The 21,356-nt window shown below is 37.2% G+C and overlaps 1 protein-coding gene across 5 annotated transcripts in view; it reads left to right on the top strand.

Moving 5' to 3' along the window:
• Positions 1 to 21,356, top strand: part of LOC113259115 (cell division cycle and apoptosis regulator protein 1) — a 199,201-nt gene that overhangs the window by 59,343 nt on the left and 118,502 nt on the right. For 3 of the 5 annotated variants that reach the window (XM_057308834.1, XM_057308833.1, XM_057308832.1), the window contains exons 4-6: positions 12,993 to 15,312; positions 19,433 to 19,523; positions 20,072 to 20,165. In XM_057308834.1, the coding sequence (XP_057164817.1) occupies positions 12,993 to 15,312; positions 19,433 to 19,523; positions 20,072 to 20,165 (2,505 nt within the window). The remainder of the gene's footprint in view (positions 1 to 12,992; positions 15,313 to 19,432; positions 19,524 to 20,071; positions 20,166 to 21,356) is intronic. The other 2 variants (XR_006410100.2, XR_007189973.1) reach the window with 1 other exon arrangement.

Here is a 21,356-nt window from a genome sequence, read left to right as displayed (position 1 = left end):
TACTTCTTCTGAATAGAAGGAGAAGGGTAAGGCAAAATTTCCATCATTGTATTTATTTTCTGGAAATAAAAAGAGGAAAAAAGGAGTGTTCTCATGATGGGAATCTGTAGGTGGGTAGTACCTCTTAGCTTCATGACTTTGCCTCTAAGAGCTTACCTGGGTTTCTCTTCCTGACTTGCCAAGACTGAGTCACGCAATAAAAGGTGAGTTACGTAGAAGACTCTGGTGAAGGAGAAAGGTGTTATATACAGAGTGAATGGGGGTGGATGAGGAAGGAAAGTTTAGTGAAAGTAGGTGCTGGAGACTGTTTTGCAGGAGGCAAGGAAAGACTAGAACAAGTTTATCTAAATTAACTTTTCCTTTTTCCTAACCAATCCTACTATGTGAGGTGTCTGATTCCAGAAGAGCCACCTTCTGAAAACAAGTACTGAAAAATTGACATTTAGAAAGGAAGGACTATTCCTTTATTCTAAAATAATATTTACAAATCAATAAAGCTAAATTGGAAAATCTCTCCAGATTAAACCACCCTGTGGTTTTTCTTCTAAATTCATTTGTGTACTTATTTATTTATTCTTATGATCATCATCCAGCTTTTTAAATAAACATTTTAAGCAGAAAACAAGTTGAGAGAATAATGCAATGAACGCCACTATGTCCACTATCCCAATTCAATATTTGACTTTCTGTATGTATATGAACCACTGGAGAGTTGTAGGTTATCATCTTTAAGGTTAAATCCTACCATACAATCATACCATTATTAAGATTCCCTATTATCTAATATCTAGCGTATACTTAGATTTTCCCATTTGTTCCCAAAATAAAACCCGTTTGTGAGCCTAGAGGACAATCACCAAGATCTCTTCTCTGGGGATTAAAGTCCAAGATGAAGAGACCGCATTGCAAACAGATAAGTAAGTACAATCAATTGATATGATAAATATCTGTACCTAGATAGTAAAGGAAGGAGTGTTCAGTTTTATCTGAGCAGAGCTGGGGGAAAAGAAATACTGGAGTTTACCAGCTGGGGAATTGTTAAAAATAGTTGATTTCTACGGATACTTTTCTTCTAGTTCTAGGTGTTTTTTGGGCAAAATTGATGGGGGAGGGTTGAATGACGGAAGGGCATTCTACCTTAAAGCAGCTACTCAAGAAAGGACTGGGCTGCTTAAAATAGCCTTAGGGGAAGCAAGGCTGGGGGTGGGGCTGGTCTGCGGTTGCAAGATACATTCTGTAAAATTTGGCAAAGGCTAGGATCTTGGAGGCCTTTCTTGTTGTAGTGAAAAATGTGAATTTTGCTCTGGTGGTTAGTGGTTTCCAGGTTCCCTTACCATGCTGTTCTTTGAGTCTATATAGAATTTCTACCTTCAGACTAAGGGAATTTTGCTGGGGCTAGTTTAGAAGTTCCTTTTCTAAAACCCCTAGGGTGATGTTGATGTTTAGCCAGGTGCTTGTGGAATGCAGCCTAAATCAATGAGATTTGCATTTAAAATGATCTCTGTAAATAACTGCATATCTGATCATTGAAATTTGGGTAGAACAATGAAGAAATTGACTTTGTGATTTTATTTAATTTTAATTGGTTTAAAATTTAAAACTGAATTAAAGTGAAATATTTTTTATTAAATACAACTTCGTTTTAGTACTATAGTTTACTTTAACCATTGAAAATTTAGCAATGAATTAATTTTCAGTATGTATAAAATATACACTGAATTTCTTAGACTTAATATACAAAATATCTTCATTAATTTTTCATATTACATGTTGAAATTTTGATGATATTTTTAATATGGTGGCTTAAATAGAAATATATTAAAATTTGGTTCACCTGTTTCTTTTTACTTTTAAGAAATAAACCTCCTAAAATCTTTAAAATTATTTCTGTAGCCCATATTGTATTTCCATTGGACAGTGCTTCCTTAGAATTACAGTATATGAAGGTTTGGGAGTCCTACAGACTGGAAACCAATTCCAGTTCTGAGGTTAATCCACTAAGGGTAGTCGGTGAAAGATTAGGTTCTGAAATGCTTGTTACCTAACATTCACTAGAATGCAATATCCAGGGGTGCCTGGGTGGCTCAGTTGGTTAAGCATCTGCCTTTGGCTCAGGTCATGATCTCAGGGTCCTAGGATCGAGCCCGCATCAGGCTGTCTGCTCAGGGGTCCTTTGAGTTGGCTCAGCAAGGAGTCTGCTTCTCCTTCTCCCTCTGCCCTTCTGCTCCCCCCACCCCTGCCCCATTCTCTCTCTCTCTCTCTCTCTCTCAAATAAACAAAATCTTAAAAAAAAAAAAAAAGAATGTAGTATCCATAAGAACTGGTGCCTCTCATGTTAGCTCTACCATCAACCATGTCCACAGCATGTTATGGATACTCTTGTAAACGTAGAATGAACACACTGAGGCAAAAGCAGTAGAAATGAAGAACTGAGGATTAAAGGAAGAGGTTTTAAGTAAGACCACTGAATTCATTGGCTGAATTTGGGTGTTGAATGGAGGAGGCTTCTGAGGAGACTCATGAGTTACTATATTAGGTGAGTTTTGGGGTTAAAGCAGGTGTGGGGTAGAGGTAACTCATTAACTTTTAGATGTGGTTGAGTTTTAATTGCGGGATGAAGATGTCCAGTTGGTGCATGACTGAGTTTGAAGTTTAGAGGAAAGATCTTGTCTTGCTGTGGGAGTCATCAGCAAATAGGTGTAGACTGGAGGCCTATATATAGATAAATGGGGAGCCCAGAGAGAAGGCAAAGGGGAACACCGTCATTCATAAGTGGGTGGAAAAGCCAGCAAAGGAAACTAAAATGATGTGTGGAGAATTGAAGGGAGAACCTTACAGATGTGAGCAGCACTATTAAAAGATATTCTGGCAGTCCATTGAATTTGACAATTGGGACTACATTGGCCAGTTTCAATGAGGTGGTGGCCGCAGAATCCTAATTATAGTGGGCTAAAGAGTGCATGATAGTGATTGCAGACAATTATTTGAAGGCCATTTTTTGTAAAGTGGTGCAGTGAGGGTGAGAGCTAAATACTCCTCGAGGGTTTTTGTTTTCTTTAGTTGAAAAGCCTTGAATTTGTTATGGCCTGTGGGGAGGCGGCTAGAAGGGAAAGATTTACAGATCTTGATACTTCGGCTCCAGAATGCTCTCTGATTTTTCTGTTAGGAATGTGTAAATACCTCTGTGCATAGCATCACCAGCTAAGTGCTAAATAAATACTCAGTATTCTTGGAGTGTATGTTCTTAGAAAGCCTAAACAGAAATAGACACTTTTTTTTTCTTTAAAGGGAAACATTGAGGAAGGAGACCCAAGGCCACATGAGCGATATTGGAAAGAACTGAAAGTTGAAATCTTTATTGGTGCCTTGTAGGACCATGAATTAGCTAGTTATCTGATGGCCTTCTGGTTGGAGTCGGGTGAGGCAAGGTCCTTGAATTTATCTTTGATCATGAAGGAGCATTCCAGGCAGAATGACTTGATAGAGGCTAAACCCTAGTGGAAAACAGGATTTGTCATAAGACCAGTCTCCTGAAATCTTGAGGAGCATTTAAATGCTCCCCCCAAAAAAGATATTTGGAGCCTGCCTTCTATCGTGAACCTTGATAGTATGAGTGCATATAAATTGCACTTGCCAAACTAGTATGATTGACTCTAGTCTGATTGAATTAGACAATCAGCAATTTTTGTGTTCTTTTCATTGTTTTTTAAAAAGTAATGTGGTACTTCACGTTGGGGTATTATTTAATACCCATAAGTTTTTGGGGCACCTGGCTGGCTGAGTTGGTAGAGTGTCGTGGAGCCTACTTAAAATTCAAAACAAAACAAAACAAAAACAATTAAGTTTTCACTGAACCTTCTAATAATATGAAACTGAAAATTTTGAGTAAAAAGTTAAGAAGAAGGTAAAGTAAATCGGATTTATCCAGAAGTAAGGAGGGTTATAGTGTAGTGAACATTTGGAGAGAAAATAGACAGTGACCTCACAGTGACCTCTGATCATATCCTGAAGAGTTGGATTATAAATTGGATTCTAATTTCACCCAACTCTCCTTCATAACTTGGTGTGAACCCTGCGTGCATATACTGAATTTGCACAAAGGGAGAGAATATTTTGAATAGCAATGCAGTATTGTTACAAAACTCAAAAACAGGTGAATGAAAGTAGGCCAGTGGGTTCAGAAAAACAATAATTCACACAATCCAGGAAAAGAAACAACCAGAGGAATTGAGTTGTTCTTCTAAGTTTTAAGCATCTACGGTAATCTTAGGTCAGTAAACATTACTAAATATTAGTAACTGATGGAATTCGTCGTAAATGTTAATTATTACTTAAAGAGGAGTGCCTTGGGAGAGACCTCTGGTTTGATTCTGGCTCTAAGAGTATTGATTTGACTTTGCCTAGTTACTTAACCTTTCTAAACCTCATCAGAAGAATGGAAATACTAATACTATACTTAGTAGGAAAAGCAAGGAGATAATTCCTATAAAACATTAATGATGATGCCTGGCAAGTATTCCGTGCTCAACACATGAATAATAGCTATGAATAAATATTTTTTCTTAATTGTTGACTTGAGACTGGAGTTAGTAGGTTTTTGCTATATGTTGAAGGACATGTATCAAAGAACTACCTAATAGATGTTTTTCCCCTAAATAGTTCATTTCCACACATAGTAAGGTCCAACAATATGTGTAAATGCATTGTTTCATTTCATCCTGACAATAAACTGGTTCAGTGAATGCTATTACTAGTCCTGATATATCTTAGGGAAACTGAGGCTCAAAGAGGCTTCAGAGAGCAAAGCCTCACTCTCTGCCACTTGGTTGGTAAGTGACGGAGCAGGGAAAAGTAGCCAAAGTTTGTCTGCTTCCAATAAAGCCCCCATTCTGAAAATATATGAAGATACACAAAAAGTATAAAGAATAAACTACATTGGACACAGAGTTGGTTATTCACTTTAAGCATGGGGAAGACTGTTCATGAAAACGGTGAAGAATGAACAGGCAGTGGGTTTGGCTTTGGAATCCTCTAAGTTGTAGGCTCAGGGGGACACGCCTCCAGCCTGGGGACAGAGGCACAGAAATGTGGAGCTCCCAGGGACACCTAGATTTTACAGTTTCAGCTGAGACTCTCCTTTCAGGTCTACAAAAGAGCAGGTTAAGGAATGATGGAATTTGACAATCGAGGGCTCACACAGAACCTTGGGGTAGGCATTTAAGATACTTGAATGAGGAGGGAATTTGATAGGATGAGAGCTTGAGGCAAATTTGGAGTCTGAAAGGTTGTTAGTCTTTTTGACTTGGCATACATTGCACTGGCTCGGAGCTCCAGAGGAAGACTGCAGGAACAGGGACACCTGGGACTAAGGGAGGTTTCATTCTTGGGTCAGTTTCGTATACATTCAGAACCAATCTACAATTTAGATGTTTTTGGATTAAATAGAATTGTCTCTCCCTCTAATAATATGCTTCCCCTCCTCTGCCCCATCCCCCCCCCCCCATTCTGATACCCTGTGGCCAAATGAGGGTGGAGTTTTTGTTGGGAGAGGAGTAAAAAATTAGAATAGAAAAGAAGTCTGGATGTGGTGGATCAAAGTGGAAAAGGAATTTTCAGAGTCTCTGGGATGGCCTCTATTCAGCCCAGGCGTGGAAGAGACATAAGGCTTAATGGCACCAAGGTAGGACAAGTGGGGATGAGTACAGACTCAGTCCGTTAGACCCCACCCTCTCCTGCCTTTCCATGAACTTTGAACATCTTACAGGGTGGCTGTAGGCAAACTGGAGAAAATGGAACAGAGGCAAAGCTCAATTATTAGGGCTACAAAATGTGGTGGGGTAGGTGTCTTCTTTTTATGCCCCCAAAAGGGAAAGAGCTAGACAGTTGTAGTGCTGTAGGAAAATAAGGTAACTGTTTTGCAGGTCCCCGTTGAAGAAGGATTTGTGTGTGTGTGTGTGTGTGTGTTTAGTGTTTATTTTAGCTTTGGTGAATGGCTGGTTTATCTTTCTTTTGATTTCGATTTGGGTTTGTTCGAAAGCAGTTGTGCAGAGCAGGGGCTGACCTCCATGCTTCTGTGGGAATGTGCGAGGTCAAATACCGTATCCGGCATGATTACATCACCTTAAAGTTAACAGGAATGGAGCCACCAGTGGTTCTCCTGAATTTTTTCTCCAAACACTTAATTTTCAGGTTGAGAACATAGGTCCTGAGGGTGTCACTTCAGGTATAAATACTTTGTGGGTTGCTCCTTGCCTTCTACATGTTAGTTTTCTTTTTCTTTTTTTTAGGCTTTTTTATTTATTTGAGAGAGAGAGTGAGCGTGCAAGCTAGTGGGGGGAGGGGCAGCAGGAGAGAGAGAAGCAGACTCCATTGTCAGCTCAGAACCCAGGAGCCCAACGTGGGGCTCTCGTGGGGCTCCATCCAGCTCACAACCCTGAGATCATAACCTGAGCCGAAATCAAGAGTCACACGCCCTTAACCGACTGAACCACCCAGGCGCCCCTTCTACGCGTTAGTTTTTTTAATTCCTTAAGACCGGTTCTTGATTGCTGGGAGAGGGTAAAAATAATCTTAGATACAATGATGGGACCACAGTACATAAACAGATACATACTATATCTGTGAAATTAAAATTTCCTGGGGAGAGCTATTAGGGAAAACATGTTTTAAAAGACGATTGGTGGGGGGGTGAAAGAGGAAAGCAAAAAAAACCCTAAAGGCAGGTTGAGAAACATTGATCTGCCTGCCTGATCATATAGTCTTGTGGACCATGTCTCTGTACATGCTTTGAAAGACTTTTCCATGTGATCTGAGCAGCTGTTTCTTGATACAGGAAATACAGCATGTATGGAATGTGAGTGTTGGGAGAGGAGACGTCAGATTCTGTCCAAAGGGCATAGTCATTTCAGAATAAAATACCACTTTGCTCAATGCCATTTGAGCTCATTCAGGAGTGGGTGTCAGTATCACTATGATAGGAATGTGGAGAAATGAGAAAACAGGGTGTTTGGTAACTATTGGACCCAGATCTGATCTAAGGTGATCAACATTCCTGTTGGTTCAGAAGGGATAAGAGGGGCCCTGAGCAACGTATAGTCTTGTGCCTGGTATAGAGTAAGCAACGCAGAGAAGTGGGACAATTTGAATTACTGTCCTTAAATGGTACCTTTGAACACTTTTGGGGTGATAGAGGACGGAGAGGAGACACCGGTGGGCAGGTGGCATGAGTTTGGGTCCTCAGAGAATATATGGCGCTTGAGGGAGTAAAACAGCCAATTTTTTGTGAAACACTTCACTTCCTTCAGAGAGTTGGCATCTCTTCAGAGAGGTAGATGTTAACAAATATTTTGAGATTCAAAATGGGTATTTGGGAATGCACTCCACCTAAGCAGATTAAATGTCCAGGAAATCTTCATTAAAAAATAAACATTCATAATGTAGTCAGTGGAGCCTGTTCACGAAGTGGTTTGGGTTTGTACACTCTGGTAGGTTGGAGTGGGCTCCTTTCAGGTCAGTAATGATGTGCATTTCTTCCTAAGGCTGGCTCACGTGTCTTACTGATCATTTACAGCCCACCGTGGTGGAGGTATTGACACCACAGAAATTGGCCTATGTACCGAAAAAAACTGTTTCTTCCCTCTCAGTTCCCAATCTGATTGTTAAACACTCACCAGTATTCTACTGAGTACAATTTCTATGCAACAAGTGTGGAGAATCGGGCATAGCCTCCCTGAATATTAGCAAATGTGTATGTACTCCACATCCTATCTTTCTGCTCTAATTTGTTTGTAATTTGGTACTACAGAAACTTTTTAGCTTTTTTCACTTACTGTATGCTAGAAATCTTCCCATAGACTGCTTCACTTTTGGTTTAAATCTAAAGGAAGTATATTTTAAAAAGCAACAGTATTTGTTCAGATCTGGGTTTAACGGTTCCCAAGCTCCTGTATTGTTCTTGACCTCTTCCTACTCACCACTCCTATTAGTTTCATTTGTATTCTTCTGAAGTTTCTTTTTGCAAATATGAATATATATATTAATTCCCTATACTTTTTATTAAAATTTAAAAAATGGTACAGTTCTAGATCCTCTTTTTTTTTTTTTTTTAACGTAATATATCCTGGACATCTGCCTATTAGGAATGGAATTTCTTTTCTTTCTTTTTTATAGCTGCGAGGTATTATGTAGATAACACAGTTGAATTAGTCTGCTACAGGTGGATATTCGGGTATTATCGGTTACTTCTTAAAATATACAAAGCTGTCAGAACATACCATTAAGTGCAGGTAGAAGTAGGATAAATTCTCAGAAGTGAAAATGCTGTATCAAAGGAGAGGTTGAATTTGTAATTTTGATAGTTATTGCCAAATCGTTCTCCATAGGGATGATACCGCTTTGCACTCCACTAACATTATATGAGAGTATATATCCCCACAACTTTCCCAAGGGCTTGGGTGTTCAAACATTTTGATGTTTGCTATTCTGATAAATGAAAAATGTTATCTGGACCATTTTTAATTGCATTTTTCTTAAAATTGAGCACCTTTTTACAGTGTCCATCTCAGTTGTAGTGAAGATCAAATGAGTTCTTGCAGTAAGGACTGTATATTATAATATAACTAACATTCTTTGGATTACAACTATTATAATGAAATTGTTAGTGTTCTCTCTTAGTGATGCCTCATCTTCACTGGGCTAACAACTTTGGTCATATGGTCTCATTGAATCCCCATCACAATCTAGATGACCCTTAAAAAAGGAGGACACTAAAGTTCAGGCTACATGGCATCCCCTGGATCAGACAACTCCAAAGGATTGCTCTTTCCCCATTTAGTGTTCAAGATTAACCAGTAATAGGGGCGCCTGGGTGGCTCAGTTGGTTAAACATCTGCCTTCTGCTCTGGTCATGATCCCAGGGTCCTGGGATCGAGCCCCACATCCTGACTCCTTGCTCAGCGGGGAGCCTGCTTCTCCTCTCCCTCTGCCTGCTCCCCCTGCTTGTGTACCCCACCCTCTCTCTCAGTCAAATAAATAAATAAAATCTTAAAAAAAAAAAAGAAAAGATAAACCAGTTACAGAAATTAGATTGGTTTATTTTCCACACTTATGTTTAAAAATAAACATGTTTACACATTATTTAGATGTACCTTTTAAACATAAGGCAGTGTTATTATATCTTTTTCAAGTTTCTTTTTCACTCATCTTTTTTTTTAAGAACTTTATTGAGATATCCTATATTTACACCATACAATTCATCTGTTTTGTTGATGCACTTTTGAGATGACATGAACTTGAATTTTTTGTTTTTCCCCAGTAGCTGAATGTTTGTTCTGGCCACTCAGTTTCACTATGAACAGCAAGTGAAACTAAGAGTAACCATTTTCTCAGTGCACATACATGGATACACGTATAATCACATTTAATAGTATGTACTTGTAAGAGTTCCAGCTGATTTCAGAGAACAGAGAACATCTTACTAGCCCCTACTGAAACGTAATCTATCAAATTGTTTTCTTAAAGGTTAGGTTTAGTAGTTGGCATTGTGTAGACCATGTTCTCATGTATTTATTGACCCCGTGTTTTTAAACCCTGAGTTTGTAAAACAGTCATGAGATATAGGGGCACCTGGGTGGCTCAGTCGGTTAAGCGTCTGGCTCTTGATTCAGCTCAGGTCATGAACTCAGGGTGATGAGATCGAGCCCACATCATGCTTCGTGCTGGGTGTGGAGCCTGCTGAATGAAGATTCCCTCTACCCCCCTTCCCACCGTCTCCCTCTCTCTAGAAACAAAAAGTTATATGAGATATAACTGAATGATAAAGGTCAGTTTTTAATTAAGCCCATTAGTTAATGAGAATGTTCTGTGTTTGCAGCACATAAATCTTAAAATGTTCTCAGGGTCCTCTGTAGAGGAATATGTACGTCCTTGTGTCTTAGATATCCATATTTGTAAAATTAAAAGCATCAAGTAAAACAAACAAAACTTCTCTTTTCCTCACTTTTGTTTCCCAGTGGTAACTGGTATTAACATTTTACCTACCAGCTTTCAGCATCTTATTATTTAGGCTCTCTTGCCATGCAATCACTAGATTGATACATCCAAGTAATGGCTGTACATTGTTTCACAATATGAATAGGAGTTTGTTTATTTCATACTTTCCCTAGTATAAATGTTATATTGCATTATAATTTGCTTACATACATTTCTACATTTTTAGTTTTGTCATTTGGGTGGATTAAAAAGTTGCATTTATTTTCATTTGCTTGTCTTCTAGGAAAGTCAACAGCTTTTGATCCTGTGGATTTCCACTTAAGCAAAGTACATATTCCTGTCTATTTCTCACTCTTCTGTCAAGTCATTTACCTTTTCTTGTTGATTGTGGAAGCTCTTTTACATTAAGAATAGTAACTATTTACATGTAGTTTGAATATTTTCCTAGACTATCCTTTGACTTTTTATTTTTTTTAATGGCGATATTTTTCCTGCCTTTTTTGACAACTATATATATGAAGAAATAAATACATTTTACATTCTGATTCAGTGCACAGACATATACAAACACATTACATAAAAGATTTACATTGTAGGGTTGCTGTGGTAGCTCAGTTGGAAGAGCATCCGACTCTTGATTGTGGGGTTCTGAGGTCAAGCCCCACATTGGGTGTAGAAATTACTTAAATAAAAATTTAAAAAAAAGATTTATGTTGTAATAGTTATTTTTACTAAATGTAGTGCATTTGTATTTTTCTGTACTATTCCATTAAGAAAAAGCACTTGTTACAAAGCACTAAATTGGTATTGGAACTTGTAGATTGTTATCAGCAGTTTGTAAAGAACTATATTATGGTGCCTTTGCTTCAAAAATTGTTCATATTACATGTAGTGAAAATACATATTAAAAAATACATTCTTTCCTTTATGGCCTCTCACTTTTTACTCTTTCTTGGGAATATTTTCCCGGCTTTCTATATTTTCTTATTTTTAAATATTTAAATTATTAACATATCTGGAATTTTTATTTCATATTATGAGATGGGGGTCAAATTTCCCCTTTGTCATTACTAAGAAATTGTTACTTTTCTCCACTGCTTAGACATGCCATCATTTTAATAATAAATTGTTAAATATTTTCAAGTCTGTCTGTTAATTTATTACCCTCTACGTTAAGAATTGAGTTTTTTCAGATTTTTTTAAGTTACTACTGAAATGTAATATACATAAAGAAAATGTATGTATGATAATTATATACGTTAATGAATTTTGGCAAACTGAACATAATCTGTGTAACCTGTGTACCCTGCTCAAGAAATTAAATATAGTTTATTTCTACTAAGATTGTTTAATGTGAAAGAAAAGATTGTTTAATGTTTAATTATGCAGTTGGGTAATGCTTGCATATTTTATAGCTCTTCTGAACTTTGACTTAGTTTTTCAGTCGGTATTCCTGGTTTTTCTATGGACTCGGGTATGTCACTTCATTCACTAGGAAGTCTCCTAATCTTAAATTTTTCTCTCCCTGAGGCATTGAATAGAATGTCCAGAGCTATACTGAAGATTAGGAGGTGGAGGTTATCTTTACTAAATTCGCTCCTGACAACAGTTGGAAATGCCCCTACTGTCTCAATTCCTATGTTGTAATTTTGGATGAGCTGTTGGGTTTTAAAAATAGGGATTAGTAGGGGAAATAGAGAGCGATTGCTTAATGGGTACAAGGTTTCTTTTAGGGGTGATGAAAATGTTCTGGAATTAGATAAGGGTGATTATTGCATAACGTTGTAAATATGTTTAAAAATCACTGAATTGTACAATTTTAAATGGTAAAATGATTAATCTTATTTTATGGGCATTTCATCTAAAATTTTTTTTGAAGGGATTATATTATTCCCACTAAACACAATGGCTTAAGTGAAAAGACAGAAAATACTAACTGCTAATAAGAGTGTACAACAGTTAGAGCTATCATAATTACTCATGGGAGTGTATGTTTATAACCACTTTAGACAATTATTTGGCCTATCTACTAAACCCGAAGTTAACATATGCATACGCACACACTTGATAACCCAGCACTTCCACTCCACCCAATGTATATATAACAGTAATATTTATAGTGGTATACAACCAAAAATAACTCAAATGTCCATCTATAGTAGAATCAATAAATATCATTCAGTGAATTACTATACAATAGTAAGAATCAATGGACTGCAATGGGGATGAATCACAAATGTAATTTTGAGTGAAAGGAAGTCAGTTATGTAAAGTTTGGAAAATAAGCAAAAGAAATCCATGATAGATGTCAAAATAATGGTTACCCTTTGGTAGTAGAATGATGACAAGATGGGAGTTTCTTGGCTGGAATCTGGCCACATGGGGGTTCATTTGTGAAAATTCATTAAACTATGTACTTAGAATTTGTACACTTTTATGTGTGTATTTTGTATTTCAGTACAGTTTGCATTAAGATAAGAGTTATTACCCATCGAATGGTACTAATGTAAAAATATTTTAAAGATTTATTTGGAGGGGCACCTGCGTGGCTTTAGTTAAGCGTCCAAACTCTTGATTTTGGCTCAGGTCATGATCTCAGGGTCATGAGATCGGACCTGCATCGGTCTCTGCTCTGCACTGAGTGTGGAGCCTGCTTAAGATTCTTTCTCTCCTTCTGACCTTCACAACCCTACCAACCGCCCCCCGCCCCTGCTTGCACTTCCTTGCTCGCTGTCTCAAAAAAAAAAAAAAATTTTTTTTTTGAAAAACAAATAAATATACCAAAATATTAACAGGTATGAGTTAATGATATTTGTACTTCCAATTTTTTTTTTCTTTTTCCTTACACAGCCCTTTTGGTATTTTATTGAAAACATAAAAAGCAAAAGTAATATTTTTTTCAGGGACTTTACATTTAGTTCATGTTAAATCATAAAGTTCCTCTGGCTCTTATTCCAATATTTGTATAGATAATATAAGGTATTTCTGTGTTTATTTTGTAGGCAGATTTTGTCAACAAATCAGTAAATGGCCCCAAGTCAGAATCCATGGAATACAGGAGGAGCTATGGGGGGGAACAGAGATTGGAATTAAACCCACCTCCCCTTGAAAATGTAACTAAAAATGAAGAAAGTATGACAGGTATTGAAGTGGAGAAGTGGACGCAAAACAAGAAATCACATTTAACCGATCATGTCAAAGGCGAATTTAAGGCAATTGTGACAGAAGCTGACAAATTAAAAAATTCTGAAGATGACAGGAAAAAAGTCCTACTTACTGACTTAATTGAGCCTCAGAAATTGTTTGCACAAACTGTAAGAAACGGCATTAAAAATGTACACTATTTACCAACCGAAACAAATGTGTCTTTTAAAAAATTCAATATTGAAGAATTTGGCAAGGCATTTGAAAACAACTCCCATAAATTCCTGAAAGACACTGCCAACCACAATGCCATGAGTTCCATTGCCACTACTGCGAGCTGTGATCATCTCAAGGGGAGAAATAATGTTTCAGTCTTCCAGAAATCTGGGTTTAACTGCAAGTCTTTTCCAGATCCTGCAACTTTCAACTTAAATAGTCATACTAGTACACACAATGAAAGTAATCAACCCAAATCTCTAGAAAATATACCAAGTAAAGAACCAAAGGATGGATCTCCAGTTCAACCAAGTCTTCTATCCCTAATGAAAGATAGGAGATTAACACTGGAGCAAGTGGTGGCCATAGAAGCTCTGACCCAACTGTCAGAAGCCCCATCAGAAAATTCCTCACCATCAAAGTCAGAGAAGGATGAAGAAACAGAACACAGAACAGCGAGTTTGCTTAATAGCTGTAAAGCTATCCTCTATTCTGTAAGAAAAGACCTCCAAGACCCAAACTTACAAGGGGAGCCAGAAAGCCTTCATCACTATCCATCTTTGGAAAAGCAGAGTTCATGCAACACGGTGGTATTCAATGGCCAAAACATTTCCAAGTCACACAACAGCTCAGCTGCTAACCAGGCACCTACAAAGTCACAGGAATATTCAAAAGTCACAAATTCAATATCTCTTTTCATACCAAATTCAAATTCATCTAAAATTGACACCAATAAAAATGTTGCTCAAGGTAGAATTACTTCTGATAGTTCTAAGAATTTGCATCAGTTGCCCCCAACAAGTGATAAATTGGGGTATTGTAACCAGTCACTGACCAGCAGTAAAAAGATAGACTTAAAAGATGATCCGTCGTGTCTAAATACAATACATAGCAAAATAGAGGAAGACGTTGCAACACAGTTAACACAACTTGCATCAATAATTAAATTCAATTATATAAAACAAGAGGACAAAAAGTTTGAAAATACACCAACAAGCCTTGCTGCATGTAATGTACAGCAAAAATGTGGTCAGGAGAAGGTCGCAATACAACAGAAACCACCTTCCAGTGTACAAAATAATCATAGCTCATCGTTGACAAAGCAAAAGAACACAACACAGAAAAAGACAAGAGCTACCCCATCAAGAGATCGGCGGAAAAAGAAGCCTGTAGTCATAAGTTGTCAAGAAAATGACCAGAAAAAGCAAGAACAGTTGTCATATGAGTATAGTAAGTTACATGACATTTGGATAGCATCTAAGTTTCAAAGATTTGGTCAGTTTGGTCCACACGATTTTCCCATTCTGTTGGGAAAAATTCCTCCCCTAACCAAAGTATGGAAACCAGTGACTCAAAAGAGTTCAGCATTAGAACACAAAAAATTATTTCCTCCACTCACTCAAATAAAATTTGAGCGTTATTATCCCGAATTAGCACAGGAAAGAAACATGAAGGTTGAACTGTTGGATTCTCTCCCATTATGCCAGTTAAAAACAGAATCCAATGGGCAGGCGTTTACAGAAAAAGTTTATAATTCTCAGGTACAGCCAACAGTGAATGTCAATCAGAAAGCTCATCCTTTACTCCAGCCCTCCTCTCCGACTAACCAGTGTGCTAATGTAATGGCCAGCGATGACCAAACACAGTTCCAGCGGGATGTTAAAGACCAGCTCGTGCATCAGAAACTGCCAACGTTGCCTGGTATCTCTCATGAAAGCCCCTTACCAGACCCAGCACAAATTCTCAGGAATGTCAATGTAGTATGTTCGGGTGGAATTACAGTGGTTTCTACCAAGAGTGAAGAGGACGTGTGTTCATCTAGTGTTGGAGCATCAGAATTTTACCCAGTAGACAGTGCGCAGAAAAGTTTTAATGATTATGCCATGAACTTCTTTACCAATCCTACAAAAAACCTGGTGTCCACCACGAAAGATTCTGAATTGCCAACCTGCAACTGTCTTGGTAAGTGTGTGCACGTGTGCCCGAGTCTCTGTGTGTGTGTGTGTGTGTGTGTGTGTGTGTGTGTGTTCTTTGTTTACCTCCATTAATTGCCTCATCATGACCTTATCAAATTTTGGGTAGTCTTTTATATGTCGCATTTTTGCCCCATTCGTATTCTGGCGAAATTGGACTGAATTCTATACCCATTTTTCTGTTGGACCTTTATTGATTTTGCTCAAATAATTGTTAAATATAACTTATAATTTGGAATCTTTCCCAAGTGGAAAATTTGCTGATTTCTCTTGGCTTAATGTCTCCTAAGTTATTTATTGTGCATATCGTAAGAATGAATTTCTTTAATACTCTATTAGAGTTTATTCTTCCTATGTTTAAAAGAATTTCAACCTATAAGCATTTTGTTTAAAAAATGTTTTATTGTGAGATATACATACACAGAATGTAAAACATATGTGCAGCTTAACAAATAACTATAAAAAGTATCTATAATTGCCACCCCGTTCAAGAACTGGAACGGGTTTGTTTCTTTTTCAATCCCTGGTGCCTTTTTCTGCTCTGTGATACAAAGGATGTCCCTACAAATGAAAATCCAGTCTTGGCCATCGAAGAATTTGTAAACCTTCTGAAATTTTAAAATATGAAATTGTTGTATAATATTGATTCCCTATAAAGAAACAAGTAGGTATGTGCAAATAGCTGATTTATGGAGTTTATGACTGATACATATTTTGTGCCTTAGGAGTCATTGAAAGAGAACATCCAGGAACTAATAATTAGAATTTTTATCGATGTGTTAAAGGCCCTGAGACAATCTTGCTGAACTAACGATTCATAGGCAGGCCTTATGAGAAATCTGCTCAGTATTTGAAACACATGAAAGCTGAATTTGAACCCTGTAGTGATTAGTCACTGTCTATGGTCAAATTTCATGTAAGTGTTCAAATAAAAGAAGAATTAGTTTACTCTAATGTAGCTGTAATAGGGAGATTAAATAGATTGTGTCATTAAAGTTTGTAAGGCTGCTTGATGCCCTCATTATTACAACTTATGAGGAGAGAATTTGTGAAATAACCTATTTTGAACCCAAATAGGTTTAATTATTAAAACAGTCTTATTAAAAAAAAAATCTTAAAATATAACCCCAAATCACAAAGATTTCAGATTGGCCCTGAACTAAGGAAGTGTTTTTTGCCTGAAGTAGGTGGTTCATTAGTACATTCCAGAATGGGTAAATGATTGCTTGAAGGGATAAACTATATCATTTAGATTTTTTTTTTTTTAACCACAGTAGAAAAAATAGTGAAGTGTAGCAATGACTTTTTGCTCTTGATTATCTAAAGTACATTTGATACTCTGAGATCAATCCTTCCATTTCTCTACTCCTCTTTCAACGCAGTTTTCACAGCCTACCATGTGCCAGGCCCCGGGGATAGGCTCTTTTTAGAAGGATCTCATAAGCTGAAAAGGGTGACAGTGTTGAGTGGGGTTGAACTGGTTGAATGAGAGCTTCTTGGAGCAGGGACAGAAGAGTATAGTAATGATGATCCCTATTCCAGATATTTTACTGGGAGTCTGATACTGTGCCATGACCTTGACTTGTTATATTCAGAGCACGCCTATAAAGTGAAGATGTGTTATCTCCAATTTACAAGTTAGGAAACTAAGTCACAGGAAAGGTCACAGCTAGTAAATGATTAAACTGGAATTCAAAGACAGCAGTCTCAACTTCAGAGCCTATGTTTGTAGCCTCCTTCCTCTTGTTTTGAAAATCTGAATTAAGAAAGGGACAGTGTTTTTCTGAATATCATTACACATGGAAAAAAGATCTCAAATTTAAAATGCCATTAAAAGGTATATACCTGAGCTAGTGTAATCTTACTGTGTGCATAATGTCAGTAGAATGATTGTCTAATTTCAGGACTCTTTCCTTATGCATTACACAGTAACTAGTCACCGTGTAGCAGTTGAGACTTCGAGGCACTTAACTGAGCATCTGCAGTGGACCTGTGATTATTTTATACATTGTCACATGTTTTCCTATAATCATTATGTTTTCCTATAATCATTACATGTGAGGTTATTGTGCTCATTGTGTAGAAATGGGAAAAACAGAAAACTAGGGGTGCCTGGTTGGCTCAGTCAGTTAAGCATCCGACTATTTCAGCTTAGGTCTTGAATTGGAGTCATGAGTTCAAGCCCCATGTTGGGCTCCACGCTGGGAAGGGAGCCTACTTTGAAACAACAACAACAACAAACCCAAAAAGCAGACCCACTCAGAAATCATCCCAAGTGGAACGATCATATCTAAGAGTAAAAGATTTCCATGGAGGGGCCCCTAGGTGGCTCAGTCAGTTACGGGACTGGCTCAGGTCTTGATCTGAAGTCTGCTTGATATTTTCTCCCTCTGCCCCTCGCCCCGCACACACTCACTCTCTCTCTAAAATAAAATAAATAAATGCAATCCTTAATATTAAAAAGAGATTTCCGTGGAAGTATTGTGTTATAGCAAACTAAGAGTGATTCCCCTCCGGATCATGGTTTCTCAGTTTGAGCACTGTTGGCATTTTAGATAGGATAATTCTTTGACGTGGGGGGACTGTCCTCTGCATCCTAGCCTGTTAAGTGGCATCCGTGGCCTCTACCCACCAGATTCCAGTAACACACACACACACACACACCTCTGCGCAGTTGTAACAACCAAAAATGTTCAGCAAACGTCCACTCAGGAAAAATCGCCCCTGGCTAAGAACCACTGCTCTAGATCATCAGTAGTAAGTTAAAATCTGCTCATTGTATCTTAGGAGGCCACAGAAGTAATCCTATATTTTATCTGATATCCAATCAAAATGGTTAAATAATGACCTTTTGGTATAGGTGCACCATGGCTAGAAATGCATTACTCCGCGATTCTAGTTAGACATGATTCTAAGAGGTCAAGTTAAAAAATACTGTTTTTGAGAAATAACAAATTCACAGACATAAAATTTCGAATAGTACAGGGGCTCCTGGCTGGCTCAGTCACTAGAGCATGCAACTGTTGATCTCGGGTTTGTAATTTTGAGCTCCACATTGGGTGTAGAGATTGCTTAAAGTTAAAATCTTTAAATAATAATAATACTAAAAAAAAAATTTCAGATAGTACATGATGAAAATGTCTTCTTGAAGGACAATTCTCTAGAGAGAAAACCTCTGTTAGAGTTTTTTATATGAATTAATGGTATTACTGCTTTTAATTTTGCTTGCAGTTTTATAAAATTTAGGTTTTTTAAAATATACTATTTTTGCAATTTGCTTTTTTAAAAATTTAATGAAATCTCAGGTTTTTCCATGTTTGTAAATACTGTTTTTTTTTTTTAATTTTTATTTATTTATTTAAGAGAGAGTGTGAGCAGGGGGCGGGGTCAAAGGGAGAGGGAGGAAACAGACTCCCCACTGAGCAGGGAGCCTGACCCAGGCTCTCTTTCAGGACCCTGAGATCATGACCTGAGCTGAAGGCAGACATTTAACCAGCTGAGCCACCCAGGCGCCCAATGTTTGTAAATATTCGTTTAATAGTTTTATTGTTTTCCACTATATAAACATCCCTTAATTTATTCAGCCTATCATTTAGTGACAGATGCTAAGTGTGTTTCTCTTTCTTTTTTGATATTACAAATAACTGTGACAAGTAACATTCCTGTATACATTTGCATTACAAATATATAATTATGTGAGTGTATAGTAGAATAAACTCTTAGTAGTGCAGTTGCTGGGCTCAATTTTAATAGGATTCTGAGGCCAAGCTTTCAAAGATGTATTGCTCTTAGATAACCTTTAATTTTGCACCTCAATTATTAATAAATTTCTTTTAAAGCAGGAGATAGGAGAAGTAATATGACCCACATCTTAAAATTTTTTTTTCCTCCTCTGATGCTTAGAGGAAGAATGGAATAGTTAGGCGCTGAAAGAAAGGAACAAGTTAAATTCTAGGGCCTATTGTCCTAGATTTTAGTTATTAAAGTTCACCAAAACCTTGTCAAGATAAATTGTTCTGAATTGAAAAAAAAATTAATAAAAATAGCTCCTCCTTGCCCCTATGCAATTCTGTAAAGCTTTGGGTCTAATAATCTTATTCCTTCCACAGATCGAGTTATACAAAAAGACAAAGGCCCATATTATACACACCTTGGGGCAGGACCAAGTGTTGCTGCTGTCAGGGAAATCATGGAGAATAGGTGAGGAAATACCCTTCCCTGTTAAAATCATTCATTATTGTGCACCTGACTCAATGCAGAGAGACTGTCTCTGGGAACAAATGAGAAGTAAATGGAAAGCCTTCAGGAGTACAAGTCGGATGTTTCTTAGGGCCCAGGAAAAGAATAGTGTCCTGGTGTCCCTGCTGAGTCACTCAACACTTGAGCCTTTGGGCCCTCCACAAGACACTCACAAAGCAAGGCTGTCTTTGTTAAATCCAGAAATACTTGTTTTTATATCGTTGTATAATGGTAGAAATATTAAAATTACCTCCAACAACACTGCTTTTATATTCCTTATGCCAGTCCATGTTTTAAACGAGTGATCTTTAAGGATAAGTAAACAGAATGGGATAACAAATAAAAATATCTGCCACACAAAAGAAAATTTTTAACAAATGTAAATTTTAACAAACAGGGTGTTGGGTTTCTGTACTTCTGTAAGTCTGTATCTTCTGTACCTTAAGATGTTAAGAGGGTATATCGCAATTAATTGCAATTATTTTCCCTTCACTGTGTTTTGTACTCAGGTATGGTCAAAAAGGAAACGCAGTAAGGATAGAAATTGTAGTGTATACGGGAAAAGAAGGAAAAAGCTCTCATGGGTGTCCAATTGCTAAGTGGGTAAGTATTTTATACTTAACACGTTTTTCAAAAATGAATTTATTCTGCAGATAAAATCAATCAATTTATTTTCCATGAAAATGTGGACTAGAAAAGTATCCACTTTCATTATTCCCTGGGAAATAATAAGGAAGCTCTATCTATCTTGGCCTGGGCTTTTTATGTTAAATGAACAGAAATTCACAGTTATTACCAAGTGATCTTCATCTCCCCAAGGTCACCACTTTTACCAATTTCTTGTGTACTTTGCAAGATCTTTTAATGCAGGTATAACTGGGTTGCGTATGTAAAGGGTACTAAACTGTTCATACTGTTCTATAACTTTTATCTGTTTCTTTATTTTGTGATTATTTCCAAGTCATTATCCATCGGACCACCTTAATGCAGGTCATAGGATTCTGAAAGCAAAACTAAATGTTTTATGACATACTCCCAAGACTGTTCCCATGACCACTTTGAGTTTTCTAAACATGCAGAACTATACGAAGGACTGTATTCAATTTCTTTTAGGAAGTTCTCAAGTGAAACACAAGTTCATAGCCAAATGTGTAGATTCAATAGGATATTCATATCCACAAGGGTATCAACCAGTTGATTTGGAGTTTTTGACCATAGAATCATTTGAGATCTCTGTTCCATCATTTGTTAATAACGATGATGATGTAAAAAAGTTTTTTTTTTTAATGATGATGATGGGAACAATGGTAATAAAATAATAGCAACTACCTTTTATTACATATCAGGCACTATGTTAAGAACTTGACATACATTGCCTCATAAATCCTCACACAAGGGCTCCATTATGATTTTGAATAAGGTAAAGATCATTATTTTCATACCTCTTCTGGAGAAAAACATTAAATGCAAAGCAGAGGTAGGATTTAAACTCAGGTATTCCTGAAGTAAGACAATTGCCACACTCCTAGCTACTCTAGTAGTAGATTATTTGTCTTTGTTACTTTTCAGACTTTGGGAGGGGACAGCAGTTACAAGCACAAAAGCGGCACACTGAGCAGTAAATACTTTAGAATGCTTCATTTCTTCAGTCTGGAGATAGGTTGAGTCTAGTCTTGTCAAAATGCACATAAACTCAGAGATCTGGAATTTACCTTGTTCATTTATCTTACATCCGGGAAAGTGCACAAATTGAAAATGGACCTACCAAGGTTATTCTTGATTTGTATAACACTA

Source organism: Ursus arctos, unplaced genomic scaffold, assembly GCF_023065955.2.
Source record: "Ursus arctos isolate Adak ecotype North America unplaced genomic scaffold, UrsArc2.0 scaffold_7, whole genome shotgun sequence".
NCBI lineage: Eukaryota > Metazoa > Chordata > Mammalia > Carnivora > Ursidae > Ursus > Ursus arctos.
This window is presented reverse-complemented; position numbering and strand designations above follow the sequence as displayed.